Raw genomic sequence first — 23,273 nt, 5'->3', positions numbered from 1 at the left:
TGTCTCGTTCCCTACTCAGGGAACCATGGTTACATACGTAACCTGAGACCGTTCCCTTTCGAGGGAACTTCGAACTGCGTCCTCTAGGGGGCGCTTTGGGGAACAGTATACCCACGCCGCCATGCTGAGGGGAATGCAGGCCAGAATCATGGCGAGCACTAAGTACCAACTCTACCATTACTATGGGAGTTGCCCCTGGGACGTTTAGACGGCTGTCTGTGACAGTACCCCTTATGGCCAAAAAGGCCTAAGCTACATACCCAACTTAATTGTTAGGGCCTCGGCCCTGGGTAGAGCTGAAGGCTTGGAATCAGGAAAGATTCCTTTAAAGGGATACGGCTAAGAACCTAGCATTTGTACCAAGTCCTGCCTGTCACACAGGGGCTACCGCTAGCTTACGCATAAGCTTGCTGAAAGAGCTGTCTCAACAGTTCTCTAGTAGCAACACCCTGTTTAGATAGGTATCCGAGGATACATAGGTGGAGTGGCGCCCAAGATGAACGGGGCTTTTACCAACTCAAGAAAGGGCACGAAGCAACCGCGCGAAGCCCTCACCATATAGGATTTTAGAAAGAACGCAGAATACTAGCGTGCAAACTTACCACAGTGTGGATTTCAGAAAATGTGCAAAGACTACACGTGCACACTTACCATAGCATGGATTTTCAAATACTGTTCTAAGAAGGGGCTCTCGTGGCACTCTGATAGAGCAGCTCATAGATGGAATGTGCATCTTAAAACAGTATGATTGAGAGTCATCAACTCGATCTCTGGAAACAATACTGGAGCGCTCTGGGAAAAAAACAGAGAACTCCGTCTCGTACGAGAGGAGAACTCCGAGCTCAGAGTAGCGCACTCATAGGTGACCCATTTTTTGGAAAAAGGGGAGCGCTGCTAAATTACCACGAGAATCAATAGCCCCTCATGTTGAGAAAAGCGATGCTTGAGGTGTATAAACAAATACACACTGGCTGAATGGAGCCCAAGGAACCAAGGTCTAATCATCTCAAGAAAGGGAACGAAGCGTTACCCCTCATCGTACAAGATTTCAGAAAGTTTGCAGAGTCTTGCATGCAAACTTACCACTTGTGGATTTAGAAAGTGCGCAAAGCGTTCACATACACACTGACCACCATGTGGTTTTGAGAAAGTACACAAAGCTTAGCGTGTGTACTTAAAGGTTCCTAAGCATCGTAGAGGAGCTGAATCTCGGGAGAGGCAAGCTCAATTTTACAAACCTCGGGTGAGGGGAGCATCACCTGAGGCAGCATATACAAGAAGACTTCTGTAACTGCCACCTCCACTTCCCGGTAGATACGACAGCACCCCTAAGCGGCCAGGAGACCCCTCGGGGTGACCTGGCCAGACATCCATGAAATTCCCTGCAGTGCTGTGCCAGGCCTGATGATCAAGGAGGCTCCCTCAGAAACCTGTGATCTCAGCCGCCTAATACCGGAACATGAAGCCGGATGGCTGCTGCTGACGAATGTTTAGTAAACACTGTAACTGAGCACTGCAAAGGAAACTCAGACAGAGTTCATTAGTAGACACGCAACCACCAGCAATTAAATACACATAAGTATATACAGAGAGGGTTACATTTACTCACTCACCCTCCTACGCCGGAGCCCCGCTCAAGGGGTACCTCCTTTTAACCTGGACCATCAGTTTCAGGTTGGTTGCTATGGACATAGAACCATAAAAAATATTATAGGTCCAGCATAGGAGACTGTTATGCGAGAGGTTTCCACCTAACCTCGATCAGGTGGAGAGCTGGTGGTTACAGGGGAATTAGGAAGGGGAGGATAAAAGCAGAAGTTAACCTTTCGAAGTCGATTAACGCATATACGCGTTATGTTCTTTTCTTTTAGTAGATACCTCGGTATCATTCTGATTCAGACGAGAACGCTGCCTCGTCTAGATCATACCTCTTAGGTTCTGCTTACCTCCTCGTGACCCACGATTCCTCTAACCCCTGCCCGCAGGTGGGGGAGGAGCGCGAGTTGCGACACTAGCCTTCTGTGCCCATCTTTGATCCTCAGATCGAGACAGGCCAGGACCCCTATGTTGTTTGGGCTCAGACCTGGACCTTCGTGGGACGAAGGATCTGAAAGCAGCAGAGCGCGCCTTCGTCTCCCTGAACTTTTCAAATCGCCGCCTCAACGGAAATACCGAAAAGTTCAGAAGGCGAAACCTGAGCATCGAGCAGAAAGCATTTTCTGCATGTCTGTTCATCCACAGATGTCTCTCCGCTGCCACCATGGCCGCCATAGTCCTGCCCCATGGCGGAGGCGGCCTGCTTGGTAGCACGGAGAGAGAACCGTGGTGCGGCGCAGCTCAGCTACCTGATCAGGAAAAGGCCCCAGCCTCTATCCAGGTCTCTTAGCAGATCAGTCTGATATGCTTGAAGCACCAGCATTGTGTGTAATAAAGCCACAGCCTGACCTGCTACTGCGTATGCCTTGCCATTTAAGCGAGATGATTTTCTGAAGGGGCTTAGATGGCAAGGAGGGAGATTAAGAGAGGAGGTTTCCCCTGCAGAAAGAAAACATTTTTCACATATAAAAATGTATAAATTATTTATAAAATTTTTAGCTCTTTCTACAGGGGCATTCCCTCCTAGCCGCTTTCACGCATCACCTCGATGTCGGCAGATTACTTTAATGCCGAAACCAATGGATGCAAAAAGAAAACGGCATCTTTCATTTCTTTTTAATCTCTGTATGGAGATCATGCACAAATGAAAGGCTCACCTGAGCTGGAGGGTTATGGTCAAAAGGTAATTTTTGCTCAATAACCTCCAACAGCTCTACATACGCAGGGCAGGAGAATTGAGAAGGCTCAGCCTCAGCTTCTTCACCATCCTCAAATATCTCCTGCTTTTCCTGGGTAAAAAACCCAGCAGAGCACTAACCTCAGTATGAGAAAGTGTTATAACATCATCCTCCCAAGGCTCTCTCTCGTCCGCCGCCCCTTTTTTTTTTTTTTTTACGATCTCGAAAGGGAAAGTCCCTCTTTAAACCATTCAGACAGATCCATCTGTATTCTCACGAGCTCATTTTCTTTCCTGCCTCAGCGTGGACAGATCCTGAACCGCGGGAAGCAGATGGCTTGCCTTTTTTTTTTTTTTTTAGAAGAGAGACGAACGAGAGCGGAGCTTTTTCCATTGAAAAACGCTCACAGTGCACGCAGATTGCCTCCTCAAAGACATCGCGTGCGTGCTCTTTACCCAAACAAATGACGCAAAGATCGCGTGTGTCATCAGGTGTCAAATAACGCCGACACGGATGCACACATCGTCTAAACGCTTGCTAGTTGTCGCCATGATAAACAGAGAAAGATCGCCCTTACCGGTTCTTTCAGATGCACGCTTCAAACAAAACAGTCAGTTGAAGATGAAGAAGATAATGACGTGCTCTCCCGGTGCTGATTTATAGTCGCGCCGGTAGTGACGTCGGAGGCTGTCGACGGCCAACAAGTTGGTGTTTTTTCATTGTATGCTTCAGACACGGGTCACGACGAGGTGTTCCCCAAAGCGCCCCCTAGAGGACGCAGTTCGAAGTTCCCTCGAAAGGGAACCTAATTTAGGTCTAAGGTTCTTCCACAGTTTATCAATATGTACATCAAATGCTAATCTTTCATCCAGCCATATACCTAAATATTTGTAGGAACTCCCTCTTTCTAATTGTATAACATTTTTATATCAGTTAATTTAGAACAAACTCGACTAAAAATATATATCAAATATATTTTATTTTATTTTAATTTAAAGCCAATTTTAATTGTGATAATGACAGCTGCAGTACTTGAAATGACCTTTTCTCCTAGACAGCCACCGGGACAAGACCACATCAAACAGATGCTTCTTCTGCACAATCTGACTTTGCTGCAGCCTGGAATTGAACTTCTGGTTTCGTCTGGTCAGAGGAGAACTGGCACCCCTACTGAGCCTTGTTTCTCCCAAGGTTTTTTTTTTCTCCATTCTGTCACTGATGGAGTTTTAGTTACTTGCCGCTGTCGCCTCTGACTTGCTTAGTTGGGGACACTTAATTTCCAGCGACATCGTCGACTTGATTGCACAGATACTATTTAAAATGAACTAAGATGGATGATGACATCACTGAATTCAATTGATGAACTGCCTTTTTGCATTATTGATACATTATCTTCCTTTTTAATGCTGTTCCGTTGTTTTAAAACAATCTGTATTGTTAAAAGCGGTACATAAATAAAGGTGACTTGAAATTATTTTGGGACTCAGGAGTGTAACCATTGCTGAAGTGGTCTGATATGAAGCAAATTAAGCGGCGTGACTGTGGCTGGAGATGACATATGCCCCAGGAGCCTCTGAAAATGTTTGATCTCTAAAGGAACTCAGTTCAGCACATACTGGGCAAGTTCGTTGGTGAGACGCACTGTCATACTCACTGAGTCTAACTCCATACTGAGATTTTCTGCACTGGGGAGAGCTTGCTCTCGTTTGACCTGAAGCCCCAACAGACTGAGTCCCTATGATCACACAACTTCTCTCAACTGGGCCATAATGAGCCAGTTGTCGAGATAGTTGAGGATCCTGATTCCCACTTCCCATAGTGAGGCAAGGGCGCCCTCTGCGAGCTTTGTGAAGACACAGGGGGACAGGGAGAGCCCGAAGGGGAGGACCTTGTATTACCCTGTTTGGACCTCGGTAGCAATAGCTGGCGACAGCTTACAGGCTTTGGACAGGAGATGCAGACTATTCCTCCAAGTGGAGGTGTTTTGCGGGCACAGGTGCACCGCAATCACTCACTCCTCCTGGGTAATGTCAACGCACCCCCTAGCCGCCCCACCATCGAGGGTAGTGAGGACGGAGGTCGCAGCTTTGCCGTGGTCACACATGCAGTGAAGGCGTGAACCATCCACGAACGCGTCTTCAGCATGCTGAATTCCCAGACACGGACGACAAAGCTTATTGTCAGAGGACAGGAACTACCACATCTAGAAGGACATGGATGAAACGGCGTCTTCAAAAAGATGCAAATCGTCTGTGATTTGTTCTTTTAAGAAATCTGTTCCCAGAAAATCTGCTTTAGTTGAAGTGCCCAGGGGAATCGCTGACGGCAACACAGCTGTTCACGCCGTACTGCCAACCAGAACAGCTTCCCGACACACTGAGTATTTTTCAATGGCATTTTCTCTTAAACGCAGAGATGATTGGCCTCCCAAGTGAGACCCCATATTTCGTTAAACATAACTCATAGTAACTGACAGATAGGGAAAATTTGTTTTCTGAACAAGTTCACTAGTTCACTTGCTTTGGTCTGGACCAAGTACAATGTTGATTTATTTCGTTTTATTTATTTAGTTTTATTTTAATTTTTTTTTTTGTTTGGTGAGGTTTGCTTTCACACTGCCGTTTTGGCAAGTGAACCGGAAATTTTAAACAAAACCACATGTGTGCTTAAGGTCTTCCATTCATTGGTTCATTCATTCAACTGTATCAGAGATCGTTTGGAAGCAGGCCAAGAACACCTCTTCAGCTGGGTCTGTGTACAGTTGTTAGGTCTGCTCTCGAGTACGATTGCTGTATTCACACCTGACCAAAAGATCCGCACCAATTGAACCAAACAAAATAGGTGTGAATACACCCTAAGACTTTACAGTAACTAATAATAATGATAATTACAATGTGTATGAATCTGTAAAAGAAGATTTATGTATAGATTTGTGCATTATTTACTCTTTTTACAGCCGTATGAATAAAGAGATATGCATGTGTATTTATATAGTTCTTGAATCACAGAACACAGGTAATAATTCCTGTGTTATCTGTTTAAGCTGGAGATGAGATGGCATGGGGGAACTATTTTTATGCCTAGATGTTCTAGTGCACAGAGATCTGTAGCATCTGCCTGAAGGGAGAAGTGCAAACAGGTTCTGTCAACGGTAAGAGGGGTCTTTGATGATGTTTCCTGCTGCCTGTTTCTTCACTCTGGAGTTGTATAAGTCCTGAAGGTTGGGCAGGTGTACACCAATGATTATTTCTGCTGTCCACTGGAGGCAAGTTGAGATGAACCCATGTGAGGTTTATTGAAACAGTAAAATCCAAAATACAACCAAAGACTTTACTTTAACAGACCTGGCATTAACAGAAACACAACTCGCCAACAGCAGGAACACAATACAAAGCTAGACAAGAGACAATGACAACATGAGGGATACTTATATCAAACAATAGGGTCACATGTACTGTATGTATCAAGATGGTGCCACACGCGGCTGCCATGTAGTTTAGCTCAATAACTTCAATAACTGTCTGATTGAACTCGGCTACTAAAACTGACCTTAGAAGAATGCAGCGGATAGCCCAGAGAGCTAAGCAAATCACTTGTACAACCCTCCCCACCCTCCAAAAACTTTACTCATCCAGAGTGAGAAAAAGGGCTGTCAAAATCATTTTAGACTCTTAACATCCAGCACACTCCCTCTTTAACTGCTGATGTCTTGTTGGTGCAACAGAGCACTGACCACCAAAACAGGCAGACATAGGAACGGTTTCTTCCCATGCACTGTCCTCTATTGTACAGAAATGCCATTCCAATAACCCTGTTTTTATTAGTTTTAATAGGATATGGCTGCAGTTTAGACCACATGTTGGTTATAAACAAATAGTCTCTCCATTCAAATAGTCCACAATTCTTTCTTCATACCTACCCAGCTAGATCCGGCTTTTTATCTGTGGCATGTTGCGTGAAGCTGGCTGAACAAACTCTTGTTAACTTTAGAGTTAAAAAAAACCAAACAAATCCAACCTGGTTTAGAACCGTGGCCCCTTTTTCATATGTCACTAACTCAGCTGGATTTGATTGTTGATGATTTGGCATGATCTCAGATTATTTGGTTATTCAAAGCTCATCCTGGACTTTCGTAAACTTAAAGACGAAAGTGTACAGCTCGAGCACACTTGAAGCTCACATGAAAACAACAACATGACGGCAGTGTCAGGGCTCTGTCACAAAACCATGAATAAACAAGTCAAAGGGACAGAGCTCTGACTATGAATTATAAACATTTATAATTTCTATACTATAAATATAATAAGAAGCAACAAAGGTCATGCAATTTTGTCTGTAAAATTATTGGACTGTAAGCTGCTTTAATTTGGAGCGAGAGATACGATGGAGGGGCTTCATTGCATCAGATGTGTCACTTTGCTCACAATTGGTCCAGTTTGGAGAATGGAGAACAGAATAAAACCTGCTCCATATCAGAGTAGCTGTGTAGTGTAAGTTATCATGGTGATGAAACCTGCTCAAAACCAACAAACCTTCATGAGCCCAAAAACTCGAGGGTTTGCTCAAACGAAATGCTAACGTTACTGTGTAAAAACTCAAACCTGCTTTGTACAACAGGCTTCTGTTGTCTCAGAAGAAATTAAAATGTGTTTCATTTTATTGTATTTTATTTTATTTATGCAGGTATTTATTTATTTTTACCCTCTGAAAATTATTTAGAGCTTGATAATTTTTTACCTTTTCAGGGATGGATGATCGAGTGTATTAGTATAAACTCATATTTGGAGTGTCTGCTGAACTGAATATTATTATTTTGAACTAAATATTATTATTTTAATTTATCTCTAACTACTCTCTTACTCATCAGTAAAAACTGATTGAAAAAAAAAAGACAATCTCTGATCAAATCTGGCATTCTTTATGTGATAAAATGTATAAAAACTATGGGAGAAAAGAATTGTTCCTACATTTAAAACATTCCAGTCTGTAACATTATTCTGCACTTGACCTCGCAAACTGGAAATACAGAAACTCTTCTTACCTTTCTATCAGGCCAGTTGTACTGAGCAAAGACAGCATCATATGTTTCCACAGCTCCATCCGTCACCAACATGATGGCTTGACTGCACACACTGCCTCGGCCTGTCTCATTAAACTGAACACAAATACATATTACTTAATAAGAGGTTACAATAAATTGGTTCATGGCAACATGGCAATTAGCAGTAATAACTAATGCAATACACATTTTTGGGGAAGTCGTGGCCTAGTTGTTAGAGAGTTTGACTCCTAACCCTAAGGTTGTGGGTTTGAGTCTCGGGCCAGCAATACCACGACTGAGGTGTCCTTGAGCAAGGCACCAAACCCCCAACTGCTCCCCGGGCGCAGCAACATAAATGGCTGCCCACTGCTCCGGGTGTGTGCTCACAGTGTGTGTGTGTGTGTGTGTGTGTTCACTGCTCTGTGAATGCAGAACACAAATTCTGATTTTGGGTCACCATACTTGGCTGTATGTCATTTTGACATTCACTTACTTTGTACAGATTTTTTTACACAGTGTCCTAACTTTGTAGTGGTGTCTGAATTAAAATTATAAAATTGCATCCTTAACATTTGTTCACTCCTTCATACCCACAATAATAAAGTGTGTACATTGGATGCATATTCGCCTGTTATGGTTGTGGGCTGTTTTCTGTTTTTGGTCATGTCTGTCTGTATATTTGTAGTCTAGCTGTAGTTTTTCTATCGATTACCCTATCACTGATTCCAGGTGTGTCTTATTTGTTCATTTGTGTCAGCCATTATATACTCTTGTGTTTTCTGTGTTGGTTATTGTGTCTTGTCCTTGTATTGACTTGGACGAGGAGCTGTGTCACATAAAAGAATGGTGCGTGCGTGCGTTTATGTGTTAGATTTATTTTGTCTTAGATTTATCTAATAAAGCCTTCTTCATATTGAAAAGAGAAGTATTTTGTGTTTTGTGCTTACAAGTTAATGTCTTAAACTGCCGATCTTGTTCCTGTGCTAATTGATAGTGTTTTCACTATAGTTTGGATATTAATATCCAGCGCAGATTTGATGTTAAACGGCACTCTTTTCCTAATGAATGTTGTTCAGTCGCTTTGACGCAATGTATTTTATTTAAAGTGCTAAAAAAATAAAGGTGACTTGACTTGACTTTAATAAACTTCCAACCATTTGTTTCAATTTCTGTGTTATCATCTTTGAGTCTGTGCCAAATTGTGATTGAAGGTCAGACCTAAAAGATTAACCTGGCAGGAAGCAGCCAGGTTATTCCATTAAATGAACTTGTTGATGTATTACAACATACTCTCACATACTCTTACCTCACCTCTTGTGTTTCTGCACTGATTCCACACTGAGAGAGCTAAGAGCTGTCTTTGATTATTTCCTTACTAATTAGAAGAGCTCTCCAATGGGAAGAGATAATTTGGAACCATCCAGCTGGTGATACATATGTGAGTGAACAGCTATTCAGGTTATGCCCAGGCAAATATTTCTCATCTCAATGCTTCTAATGGATGGAATGAGCCAGTTTTACCTTCATCAAGAGTTCACTCTGGCCCTACAGCTGTAACTTTGTCAGCTCTTGCAGATCCAGCAGTAGAGGCCATGTAATTTGATGCCTTTCTCCTATCCCTTGCTAAACGTCTCTGCCAGCTGGCCCAGAATATATGTCTGCAATGCAATGCTGAGGGACAAGTGAGGACACCATGTCCCATCCTCCTTCCTCGTCCCATGGTGAGTTAGGTGTCAAGCCATTTACTTCCACTCTGATTTTTAATTAATACTCTCCTCAACTCAGAAATTTGCCAATTGAAGAAGCTTGTCCTGGTCATGCTGAGAAAAAAAAAAACTATCTACCATACTGTGCCTTGGCCATTAGTACTTTCACCATGGGTACTGTCCTCTCCGAGCAGTAGGGGAATAGAGCCCATCTCCATCCATGTGCTTACTTCTCAAAGAAACTCCCTCATGCAGTGCATAATTATGACACTGGAATCAGAGCTCCAGGGGATCAAACTGGCTCCTATATGTCTCACTATGTCTCAGTGTTTCAGAAAGTCAGTGAATATTGAAAACAACAGTTATGTTTATATATGATCTTTAGTGTTCTGCAGAAGAAGAAATGCATATAGATTTAAAATGATTTGAGTAATTATTGACACATTTTTATTGTTGGTTGATCTGTCCCTGAATCTGCATGTAGACTCTAGCAACCAACGACTCAGCTGTGCCACTGTTCATATAATTTACCTGTACTATTTGTCTTATTTGAGTCTATTTCTATAAAGATACTTTAACTTAGGATAGTTGTAACACAGTGTGGGCTAGGTACATTTTATTTACATAGTTCCCAACATTTATGAGGATATAACAGAAAACCACCAAAAAAGTTAATGTTGCATTAGCTTTTAAGGGGTGGTTGATTGTGTTTATGGGGTGCAGTCTAACACGTGTTAATGCTTTGTTTGTGATACAGTTATGGAGGCCCTTCATAATGCAGTTGTCGACTGCCTGCTCTGTCAATAATTAGAAAAGACCCTATAGTATGTTGTGTTTAATGTTTTACTAAATTCTGCTGAGGTGAAATTCAGTGCAGTCCTGTATCGTGATACATATCCTGTCCTATATTGTGACTTTGCTGGTACACAACCCTAGTAACTAATGTTAAAAAAGCAGGAAGCCACCAATCAATCACCCCTTTAAATTGTGAAAGTGATATTTACATTTTGCCAGGCTTTCATACATAAACACATGAGATCTATCTATCTATGCACCACATGATTACCTCTGATTTTTAGGGGTGTTAAAGAAGAAATTACTTCAATATGCCCACACATATGTGTGTATGGATGTGGACTCACATTACTAAGAAGTTCAAAGGCCTCGGTCAGAGCCAAGTCAAGCATGCCTATCCCTTTAGCAAAGAGCTTATCAAGACGGCCACGGAAATGCTGTGGAGATAAAAACACAAACACAACCTAACAGTAAGAGATGTCAAGATGATGTGTATTGTGCATGCATTTTTAAGTACAACCTTTCTAAGTGTCAGTTAAGAATTGGCCAGCAACACTTCAACACATTCATTAAAAAGTAACAATTTGTTAGAAAAGCATTTGGACAGACTCTAACCAAACAACTTTTAAAAGCCTTTTTTTATCCAAATAAACCTTCAAAGTGCTGGTCATAAGGTGCTCAAAATAATTAATAAAAATAGATGACAGTAGTTTATCTCCCAGCCTGTAGTTTTCAGCTTGTCTACATGACCCTGACAATGACTGATACAGAGCTTTGTTTTGCCCTCTGGACTCTGGTCATTAGTCTCCCTGCTTTTTCTGGTTCTGAGCCTCGATTTGTCTCCTCTGTCCTTGTCTGTCCGCTAGTTTTACCACCTGTCGTGAGCTTCAAAAGCTATTTAGAGTTTATCCCGTAATCAAGTTCTCTTTTTCCAAACCTGACGCTAACACAGTTAGTTATAGTTTACATACAGCTATATCAGAAAATGTACTTACATCTTTGTTGGTAACATCAGCTTGAACCAGTGTTCTGTTCAGACACGGCTCCACATAATGCAGCTCCTCATTGTACTGCCACACAAAATAAATACATTAAGCAAGACCATTATGGGGATAGAAATGCTTTGTATTTACAAATGCATATATTACAGTCCACAAATAAATGGAAATTGAACAAATTCTCAGATAAACACAACAAAATCCACAAATATATGTTAGGAGTTTCAGAAAGGAGAAACTGGAAAATGGATTAGGGAATTGAGGCATGGACTTTCAATTAGCATTTTGTATTAAATAGGATCCTGGGGAGTCCACACATTACTGGGGAACAGAAGGTATTTGTACGATCCACCATGGGAAAGGATGTTCTTCAGCAGGCAAAATATCTCAAAAATGTATAATCTTTATCATGATGTAGTGTATTTCTGTGAAGATGAGACCACTTTACCAGTTGCACTCAGACGTTTTAAATAATACTGAACATGAAAATGAAAATCACTTGCAGATCACTGTATTTTGCTATAACCTTTCAGAGTGAACTGAGTGGTTTAGCCTGTGTAAAATAGGACTTTACAAATATAAAGAAAGGAGAAAAATACACATTCCCACAAAATATATTTGAAAGGCTTTTATCTTATACAATGCACTCTTAATATTAGTGACATCTGGTGTAGAGCTGTACTGAAGCAGAACAAAACTAAAAATGTTCCCACACAAGTAGCTTGCACTTCTTCTTTAAATAATTAAATCAAAATATTTTCTTTGATTAAACTCACAGCGATAACATTAAAAAAGTCATCATCCCCAAGTGTATCCAATATGGAGGAGACAGTCTGTCGAGCGATGGTCAGCCGTAACCCCTTCATACTGCCACTCACATCCACCAAAATGACCACATCTTTAGGAGATGTAGCAGCCTGGATATACCTGGAAATACACACATGTTAGGAGAGTATGATATGATTATGTTGACTATGAGTATGGATCAGTTTATACCACAATTCATATCGAAGAGATTAAATGTTAAAAAGACACAAATCGATACATTGTCACTTGAACACGAATTAATTCAAATAAGATGTTTTATGGTTAAGTGGTATGCATATTCATCTTTGGCTTAGATATTAGTAGTTCATGGCTGAGGGTAAATATTCACTTACCACTTCCGATTTCGACAGTCGAATTCTAGAACCCCATGTTCATCAGGTGTCCACTTTATACCTGTGAAGATAGACGATTGTCTAAATTGGCTTGTTACACTACTTCTACACACAAGAGTAGATGTGTTTTATGGTGTAGGTATGTCTCTATGCACAGCTTGTCAACTGCATTTTTCTAAATTAGCACTGAACAAGCAGAGTAGTGGACAGATCATTGTATCAAATAATACAATGCTTTTGACTTTGACCTTTTGACCTGGCTCATTATTAGACTAAACTAATGAAAGTCAAATGCCAACAAAGTGCATATTTAATTCTGATATAATAACTGGAATGTTCCTAGTAGGGATGTCAACGATTAATCGATGATCGATTAATTGTCGATAAGAGATGCAATTGGTTAAAACTGCGGATGGTCGGTTAATGTGCGCAAAAAGTGTGAGCGAATGTGAGTGACGGTGAATGTATATAAATACATCATCATTATTTCATTATCTACAAATTAGGCTTTTAATGTTATTTAAAAGCAAATTAAAATAGAAACAAAACAAAGTTCTTCAACACGGAAAGCAATAGAAATGTAGTAACTAAAAGTCTTTTCCCCAGATAATTATTTCATATATTGTGAGCTTTCCAGGGCTGTAGGACACAGTGATAGATACTTTTAGAGAGGCACGTTCAGCGGTCAGTAAAATGATCTCAAATGTATGGCACGCTCACTTCATTTAATCAAATGATCATAATCACATCTATTCATTTCATAATTCTGCTACTTGTCACAGTTTTACGCTGCCTGAAGGAATACGGAGTCGAGGATAAACGGAATAAGGCTTTTAATATATCCAACACAGGGGATATCCAACATGGAGCACAGAGGTAGACACACGTAAGTAGCAAGTGAAGTCACAAGTGAGGAGACCCGACAAAACAGAACTGAAAGGACAAGGCTTATGTACAACAGATAATTGGGGAAACACAGGTGGATGGAATCATTAAATTAACAGGGACATGGAACACATGAGGAAGATAATAAACACACCTGGGAACTAATCAAACTAAACACGGAAGACAGAAACTGGGTCACGGGCAAAAACACATTAAATGAGTCCAGGTGTGACAGTAGTCCCCCCTCCCGGTAGGTGCGTCCTCGCACCGTAGAAACAGCAGAGGCGTGGGTGGGAACTTGGGAGGAGGTTCCGGTGGAGGACGGACTCCCAGGAGGGGGCCAGCAGACAGGGACCACAGAAGGAGCCAGGGAGGAGACGAAGGAGGAGCCAGGGAGGAGACGGAGGAAGGAGCCAGGGAGGAGACAGGAGCAGGAGGAGCCAGATGGTCCACCAGAGACCAGCCAGGACGGAGATCCAAGGTGGAGTCGACGGCGGGAGGAGCCATGGTGAAGGAAGGGTCGACGACACCAGGGGGCCGACAGGCGGAGACTGCACCGGTGGGTGAGGAGCCCAAGATGGAGCAGCACAGCCGCAGAGCCAGGGTGACAACGAGGATCCGGAGGGCCTAGGTGGAGCTGAAGGCTCAGGCGACCAAGGTGGAGGCGGGGTCCTGGCAGACCACTGTGGAGCCGGAGTGACCGAGGATGGAGGTGGAACCGGAGGGAAGGAGGAGCCTGACAGAGCCGGAGGGATGGAGTGACGAGGTGGAACCAGAGGAGTGGAGTCCCGAGGCGGTGGATGGTCGACGACTGACCAAGGTGGAGCCGGAGGGACGAGGGAGCCCGGTGGAGCAGGTGGGATGACAGGCCACGGTGGAGACGAGGGAGCTAAGAGCCAAGGCGGAGCCGCTGGGTCGAAGGACCGAGGAGGAGTCCAGGGCTCGGAGGCTGGAGGCGGAGACAGGGCCTTAACACGCCAAGGCGGAGCTGGAGACTGGCAGTCCAGCGGCGAACCACCGCGCCCCAATGGCGCGGACTGAGGGTGAGCTGCAGGACTGACTGGCACCAGCAGGGATGACGAGGAACTGGCTGGTCTAGGAGGAGGAGAGAGGAGAAGGATGGGAGGAAGGACAGGAGGATCAGGACTGGACGGAACCAGCGAAAGAGGAGTAGAGGGACCAGCAGGTTTGGGAGGAGGCGGGAGAGGGAGGCTGGGAGGGAATACAGGAGACACAGATGATTCAGGGCTGGGCGGAACCAGTGGTGGAACAGAAAAATCATGGCTGGGCGGAACCAGCGGAGACACAGAAGATTCAGAGCTGGGCGGAACCAGCGGAGACACAGGAGATTCAGAGCTGGGCGGAACCAGCGGAGACACAGGAGATTCAGAGCTGGGCGGAACCAGCGGAGACACAGGAGATTCAGAGCTGGGCGGAACCAGCGGAGAAACAGGAAACTCAGGGTTGGGCGGAACCAGCGGAGAAACAGAAAACTCAGGGCTGGGCGGAACCAACGGAGAAACCGAAAACTCAGGGCTGGGCGGAACCAGCGGAAATGGAGCAGAGGAAATGACTGGAGGAGGTAGGAGTGGGAGACTGAGAGGGTATACAGGGGAATCAGGTCTGGACGGAACCAGCGGGGAAACAGGAAAATTAGGGATTACCTCCATAGACCAGTCCATCAGATCCAGAACTTGCTCCATATGGCTTTCAGAGACTGCAAACAGCTCACCCTCAGTCGCAGGAGTGTGGGCAGGGCTTTCCTCCACGCCCTCGATCTCCACGAGGACTCCCACGATGCACGGTGTTGCCGGCTCACACACCTGGTCAGTCGCGCTCTCGAGATCCTGTTCCCTGTCAGTGGATGGCTCGGGCTCTGCGGCTGCGGTGGGCTCTGGCTCCGTGCGGCGAGTTGGTGGCTGGCTGGTCTCTGGGTAGGGAGTGGGACTGGCGAGATCCTCTATGGGGCTGACGGTGAAAGAGGAGCCATTTCTCGCCAGAGTCCACTCCACGTATGCGGCGAAATCCTCCCGAGGACCATCTTCGGGCGACAACGCTCTGCACTTGGAGTTCAGGCTGGTGTTGTAGAAGGTGCAGAGCGCGTCGTCCGGGTAGCTGGTGGCATTAGCTAATAGCAGAAACCGTCTGGTGTGGTCCTCGAGAGAGCGTCCTTCCTGCTCCAGCATGAGGAGGAGGAATCCGGGGCTAGAGAGGGGATCCATCAAACACTACAAAACAAAAAGACTGAGAAAAAACTAAAGCAAAACAGAGGGAAAGACGCAGTTTTAAACTTTCTTTTTTAAGGTCGGGTCTTCTGTCACAGTTTTACGCTGCCTGAAGGAATACGGAGTCGAGGATAAACGGAATAAGGCTTTTAATATATCCAACACAGGGGATATCCAACATGGAGCACAGAGGTAGACACACGTAAGTAGCAAGTGAAGTCACAAGTGAGGAGACCCGACAAAACAGAACTGAAAGGACAAGGCTTATGTACAACAGATAATTGGGGAAACACAGGTGGATGGAATCATTAAATTAACAGGGACATGGAACACATGAGGAAGATAATAAACACACCTGGGAACTAATCAAACTAAACACGGAAGACAGAAACTGGGTCACGGGCAAAAACACACTAAATGAGTCCAGGTGTGACACTACTAGCGTTTTATTCAAACTAAACTGTCTTTAATTCGGGTGAGATAGGTTTTTTGTTTCCTTTTGTCGTCGTTTTTTTTTTTTAAGTGGCATTTGCACATCCTGTTATACATATGTGTCCTGCGGCAATAGATGCATTTCGCAGCATTAAGGTTAACGATTAATTGATTGTTAATATAAACAACGATCCATCATGGAAATGATCAAAAATGTACATCCCTAGTTCCTAGCCAAAAATCTAGAGTGGTAACAGTAAGGTCATCTATCAATGTATGAGCAAAACAATTAAAGGGACTATTCACCCAAAAATAAATATCTTATGTTTAAAAATAAATGTATCTTGGTGCTTAGTTTTTTTTTTTCTCATGTGTGTGACAGTAATGAGGTTAGCGGCACTGCGAGGAGTATGAAGGTCAATGGAGCAGATCATCTTTAAGGGCTCTCCCCTCATGAAGAACTGTGTGTACATGATTGAGTACCATGATCAGATCACCATCAGTCGGCTCTGGATTACAGATCATATTTTTGTAATTCAGTTTCTTGCACAGTTTGCTTCAAATGTCCTCAATATTCCGTTTGGACCCACATGTATTAATTTTGTGCTGCTTATTTAAAAAATTTTAAGTCATTTTACACCAAGTAATTCTACAGGTCTTGAGACATGTTCCTTACTGCACATATTGTAACTCTCTTATGCCTTTTTTGATGAAGGACATAATCAACTTTGATCACCAGCTGTTATCATTAAATTAGCCGATGTCTAATAAAGTTAATTACTACTTTTATTGACTGCCCTGTTGACTGGTGTATTGCTAAAAAGACTAATAATCACATAAGTGAGAAAACAAATTGGAGTGGAGTTTAAAAAAAAATCCTCCTCTAAAGCATTCACTGGAGCAGCCTGGTTCCTTGTAAATATAATTTAGCTTCCAGGCAGACTAATTAAAACTGATAAATTGCATAAATTGATTGTACCGGGCTATTTTAGCCAGTAAGCATTTTAAATCTTATCAGCCTTTTACAAAGCATTTTCAAATAATACTTGAAGTAGTTTGCTATGCCGGTTATAAGGCTCATGAATATTAATGACATTCTCTGGATTGTGAAACTTAGTGGTAAGAGAAAAAGTGGTTCTCCAATTATTTCATTTTCAACCACTGCTGCATGATGTGATGTTGTTTACGTGTGTGCTATAGAGACAGCAATATTAAAAGACAATGCAATAAAAAGGCAAAGAAAAAAAAAATATATCAATCTTTCAATCTTTCATATAATTAAAATGATCTTAATCAAGCTCCTTACATTTACATGTAACCTTGTTTAGAACAGTGGATGTGTTTCTGCAGAACATTCTACCTCTGGCCTGTTAACATTTAGCTAACCAAATTTGACTATAAAAGTGCATCTAATACACCATTAAAGGTGCCATTGAATGCATTGATACAATATCTTAAATTGTTCTCAGATGTCCCCAGAGTGTGTGTGTGAAGTTTTATCTCAAAATACCCCACAGATATTTGTTTATAGCTTGTTGAAATTGCCACTTTTAGGATAAGAGGCAAAATGCGCTGTTTGTGTGAATGTCCCCTTTACATGAAAATAAGCTGTGCATACGCGGGCGTACCACCGGTGTTATGGTTTAACTTGTGGTGACCGTGTTACTGACCTCACATTGCATCCAAATGCAATTTTTAACTACCATTCCTATTAAGGATCATTCTGGTAGCATGTGAAGGCAGCATTAGTGAAAACAGGCAGAGACAATGGTAGCTTTAGCAACATTAGCCTTACAGAGAGCCAAGAAGCTCTTTTGGAAAACAAAATATGATATGTGATGCTTACTTTGTCTGGAGTCTGGATGAGTTAAACACCTTATAAAAGAGATTGTTGAATTCTATGGCACCTTTAAAGGAAGTTTATCTTGCTGTTTATTTAATTAGTTTGTTGGTCTTGTGCATTGCTCTCTTTTGTCCCTGTCATCTGCCCAGTTATCCCTTTGGGATTTTGGACTGTCTGTATTTTCTGGTCAAAAAAAAATCTTTTTTTTTGGTTGAACTATCCATTTCAGTTTAAATAGCTGGATAACTTAGAGTATTAGAAACAAATTTTATAAAATTGAATTGTTGGATCCTCAAATAGTGCCATCTAATTGGTTTAACCTATGTCATCTAATCTTAGTGATGTCAGGTTTTATAATGAATCGTTCTTTTTAATTGGTTCTTCATAGTTAACCTGTCAACAGTTCACCAAATCAAACTGAATCATTTGAAACAGTTCGCCTCACCAGTAAGCACTAAACCATAAATTACTTAAGTTATTCACATTTTTAACATGCCTGACACTCCCTCTAACCTGAAATAAACCTATGTCTCTTATTTTATTTAGCTACTCAAAAAGTACACAGAGTGAACTGTTATGAAAAGAGAACTGTTCCTTCGGACACGTCCAAGATGAGAACCAATGAGCTGATGATACTGTGCATGTGTGATTCAGCGTGAAGCTACCGAACAGTACATGATTGACTACAACGACTGACATGACACAGCACATCTGGACCAGTTCTTCTGAACAACTGATGCTATGAGCGAGGGTAAACCAAGGACTTGAATGAGGGGCGCAACGTGGGTTTATTTAATAGCATAGTAAGTGGATCATTGTTTCTGTACTAACGAGGATTAATTTATTAACTTTATTTCTTTAAGACTTGTAAAAAATCCTTGTTTGCAAAATCTGTCTTTTTATATTAATTCTATGTTGTTGCTTATTTTTATTATTTTATATTAAAAATGAGATGGAATCGTCTGTACTCTGAAAAATTTCTGCATCCAAAATATCTAAGTCCGAGTCCATCCGAGTCCGTCCAAGTTCATTCACAATTGCAGTTTGAGTGCGAGTCCGAGTCCCGCGTCCAAATACTTGTTCATGGAACTGAACTGAAGAACTGAATTTCCCATCACTACAAAATCTCACTCCAGCCAAGTAAGTTGGCAGTACTTTTTAAAGGGGTCCTGTTTTATGTATATATATATATATATATATATATATATATTCACTTTTTCAACTTTAGTTAGTCTGTAATGTTGCTGTTTGAGCATAAAAACTTTTCAAAACCTACAATGAACGACTCGTTTGGATTACAATGCATATTTTCCAGGATTCGCGATATTACAAATACGGACGAATGGGACAGATCTAGTTGAGCTGCACTAGAGAAGGCAACAACAGTTATTACTGTGGACACACGCTAGCTTTCCCAAGGCAGACAAACTTAGAGTGGTTACAATCATCTGGGTTTAAAATCGCGCTCAAATTGATTTGATTTTGACGCAATATTTAAACTGAAGCTCTCAGCAGATGGCTATGGTAAGAAGCAGGACATTTCCCGACCTGGGGCCCGTTCTTCGTACGTCGCTAACTCAGTTAGCAGGATTTGATTGTTGACGATTTGGCGTGATCTTGGATCATTTGGTTCTTCGAAGCTCATCCCGGAGCTGCTGTCATAGCAACAGGTCCATAAGCTTAAACCTGCTCGGGAGCAGCTTATTTCATGTAAACAGGATTAGATCGCTTCTTTTCAACCAGAACGGACACTCAAAATATGTCTGCTACCACCGCTACTTTATTACAAGAGTATCGTACTGATCCAGGGACAATAATTTAAAATAATAATCATTTAAAAAATTATTTAAAAATATATATAAAAATGCTGTGTAGTCCATAACAGCCTACTATAGACACAGCCAGTTTTACTCACTGAAATATTTATTTGTCATAAAAGTATTACTTCAGAATTGTATTAGAGTCTTACACACATGCTATACAGATAATAGAGTCGTGTATTATTTTGAGTGATGACTGCTATTATTCGAGTGGCTTGATGGAGCGCAGGAGATGCAGATAACATGATATTGACCCTTAAGAAACTTTCATTAATGCTGTCACGTAACAAATCTGTCCAAATATAAAACGAAATGAATAGATAATTTCTACATTGAAATAAAAATGTAAAGACTGCACAACTATTATAAATTGCGAATCTAAATAATTGGGAATCATGAAAAAATTATAATAAAATAAAAACATGTATCTATTATCTGTTTCATGTATCTATTATAACTTTTATGTAGTTTTGTTTGCTTGGCTGTTTCCTTATAAAAGTCCAGAAATTTGTCAAGTTTTTTTTTCGTCGGGTGTCGCTTTAAATTATATGACGTCATTACATTGCTGTCTTGCCACCAGCCAATCGCTGCACTGATGATCATGGTTTCGAGTATCGATACATATCCCCTTTTAAGACAACACATGAACGCGCAATTATCTCAGACAACTCAATCCAGCGATACTAATCATACACAACAGGTTTGTTCGAAGAACCCAATTAGCCGGATCAGGATTAGCACGATGATATCATCCTGGATGTGTCACTTGATCTCGGATGTAATAAGTGACGTACGAAGACGGGCCCCTGGTGCTGAGTGCTGTCAATCACAACACACACTGGTCCAGCTAACTATTCACAGCACATTTCACAATCCAAAAAGCAGGCCTTCATATGATACAGGAACGATTCGAGCCATTCATGCCAGGTGTTGGAATAATGTAAAATATGTGAAAAATAATGTGTTTTTTTGAACAACCTAGTATTAGAGGCTGTTCTAGTACACCCCATAAACAAAATCAAGACTTTATAAAAGAGCATAATAGGACCCCTTTAAACTCTGCCAGCCTATAAGAAATGAGAAAGTGGGGAGGGGGTTAACACCTAAAACTCACCTGGATACTGTCTGAAGAAACCTTTGGCACTACCAAAGTACTGCCATATGAGAGAAGGGTCTCTTTTAAAGTTATCCACGAACACCTTATTGAGTGCCTCTGACCAGTACACCCCATTCACTATGGCTGAGTCTGCAAAAGAAGTCTGAATGAATTAGACAGAACATTTTAACAATATATATATATATATATATATATATTTCTTTTTTTTTTTTTTTTTTTTTTTACAGTAAATTAAGAGTTAATCAGTATCAATCAGTATTCTGAAAACACGGTATATGATACAAACAAACACTTCTGATAACTTGGAAAGTCTTTTACAGCACTGTGGAGGAATTTTGGCATACATTGATTTGCAGAACTGCTAGTTCAGCCCCACCAGAGGGTTTCTGAGCACAAACTTCCCATTTAATGTCATGCCATGGCATCTTAACTGGGTTAAAGTCAGGTCTGGGTTCAAACTTCAGCTTACAGGCCAAAGACATTCTTTCTAGTGCTATGCATTTTCTTTCACCTGGCATAATCAGTGTGTCCTGGTCCTTGAATCTGATTGGACGAGAGGCCTTCCAAGAGTGCTGCTATTTCACATGTATCAGCATTTGAACTACTAGGTCATGTGACTTGTTACAATGCTTCACCGCCATTTACAACTCCTATCCTGTGGTATCATTAAAAAATCTGACCTGACAGCTCAGAATTCTGAATCATCTTTAGAAGTGTACAGGTGTGAATCAGGGTAATGTAAAAATACCGTTTTAGAACACAATTTTATATGTACAAGCTAAAAAGGAAAAAAAATAAAACAAAATAAAATAACGTCAATACTTAAGCTTTGAGGTGCAGAACAAACAGAAAAAGAAAAGAAGAAAAAATAACTCTCACTCAACATTATTATTCACTAGCTGAGCAGTCCATTGATAAGAGTCCTACCCTGGAGTCCACATTTGCATATGGAAGAGAAGAGAGGGATATTTCTCAGCAGAATCTTATTCAGTGACCAAGTGGTGCTTTATTCACAAGAAAGGGAAATAATTGTTAAGTGTAAGTAATGCAATGCATTCTGGGTTCCACTTGGGACCCCTTATGCTTGATTTGGGCTCCTCCTTATTCTGATTACACTTATGTTTTTAATTCAGAAGTCTTCTTCAAAAAGTTAAAAAGTTTGTTTTTATTATTAGATTATTTGTTATTTGTGGTTCATTCCAGTCTTTGATTAAGACTGGAGCCACATTCAAAACCATTGTAAAGTACATAGACCATCATTACATCAGCATTACTGCACCACTGTGTCTGTGTCTTCTTTGGTAACCATTGTGCTGTTGCTTGGTGAAGAACTATTATTTTAATTTTTTTATTTCATTACATTTTTGTTGTTGATTATGACTGGACAGTAAGGCATGGCTTCGAGAGGCTCTTTGCTTTAGTATGTGAGATCTAATAAGAATAAATCAAATGATGTAAAACATGCAGATATCTGCCATTTAATTATGTCTAGTCAAAAACTAATTTTAGATCTCCTTGGATTACAGTACAGTTATAGATTTCTAGCAGTCAAATAAAAATGGAAGATATATCAAAATATCGTTCTCATTAGTAACAATAAAATTAGAAATAGTAAAACATTTATTTTTAGATCTCAGCATTACAGACCCTACACTGGCACCTTTCCACCAGTTCCTTGTACTTTATGCATTCATATTCATTTGCTTCTTCAGTAATTTGCATTTACATTGGAAATGGTCCAAGTCAGAAGAATGAGTACAAATTTTAAATCCATTTCTGAGAACCATTATATTCTGTATTTCTACAAAATATATATTGTGGCACCAATGCTAATCTTTGGAGATGGAGTGTGTTTCTGGTTGAAATAACACTAATATTTAGTATCTTAAGCTGAGTAGCAGATTTCATTCATAATAATAATTATTACTAGTTACACTGGGGGATGCAGCTTCACATGATCACATACAGTGAAACATTCCAATGTTGTTTTATGAAATATCAGAAGTATTTGGAAACTGCTTGACTAATCAACTCAGGGGACTGGAACTGACTTTTTAAACACATCTATATATATCAATATCCCTTTGTCTTCTTACAGGGATGATGTGTCTAGCGTATGCAATGCTGATCATACCTTTGTTATACATGTTAGTTGGAACCTGGACAACACTGAGGCTGAGGTTTACAGACAGATTGTTGAAATGTTCATTTGGCTGCAGGATGAATTCTCCACCCAGCTCCAAACTCCTGCCCTCCTCGTCCATCTCATTGATCAGCACTGCATTAAAGTACTCGTACTGTCAAGAAAAAGAGAGAAATAAATGTCATCACAATTTTTTTTTCCTTGATCAAACTCAAAACACGCTGTGAAAACTAGATGCAGAAATACTTCTTTTGTTTGGGCAGAGTAACCGTCCTCCCTCAGAGACACAGGGTTTGAATGTGGCCCAGCAGTGCTCTGACCAACATCACCCTAA

The 23,273-nt window shown here is 41.3% G+C and overlaps 1 protein-coding gene across 1 annotated transcript in view; it reads right to left on the bottom strand.

The window, feature by feature from the left end:
- The window catches only part of cacna2d3a (calcium channel, voltage-dependent, alpha 2/delta subunit 3a), a 164,227-nt gene that overhangs the window by 92,075 nt on the left and 48,879 nt on the right, over positions 1-23,273 (bottom strand). The window contains exons 5-11 of the mRNA XM_052562888.1: positions 22,931-23,093; positions 20,794-20,925; positions 12,475-12,535; positions 12,091-12,241; positions 11,312-11,386; positions 10,664-10,753; positions 7,816-7,929 (exon numbers count right to left, since the gene is read on the bottom strand). Coding sequence (XP_052418848.1) covers positions 7,816-7,929; positions 10,664-10,753; positions 11,312-11,386; positions 12,091-12,241; positions 12,475-12,535; positions 20,794-20,925; positions 22,931-23,093 — 786 coding nt within the window. The remainder of the gene's footprint in view (positions 1-7,815; positions 7,930-10,663; positions 10,754-11,311; positions 11,387-12,090; positions 12,242-12,474; positions 12,536-20,793; positions 20,926-22,930; positions 23,094-23,273) is intronic.

This window comes from Carassius gibelio, chromosome B8 (genome assembly GCF_023724105.1).
Source record: "Carassius gibelio isolate Cgi1373 ecotype wild population from Czech Republic chromosome B8, carGib1.2-hapl.c, whole genome shotgun sequence".
In the NCBI taxonomy this organism is placed as follows: Eukaryota; Metazoa; Chordata; class Actinopteri; order Cypriniformes; family Cyprinidae; genus Carassius; species Carassius gibelio.
The sequence above is the reverse complement of the archived record's forward strand: the minus strand, read 5'-3'. Positions and strand labels throughout refer to the sequence as shown.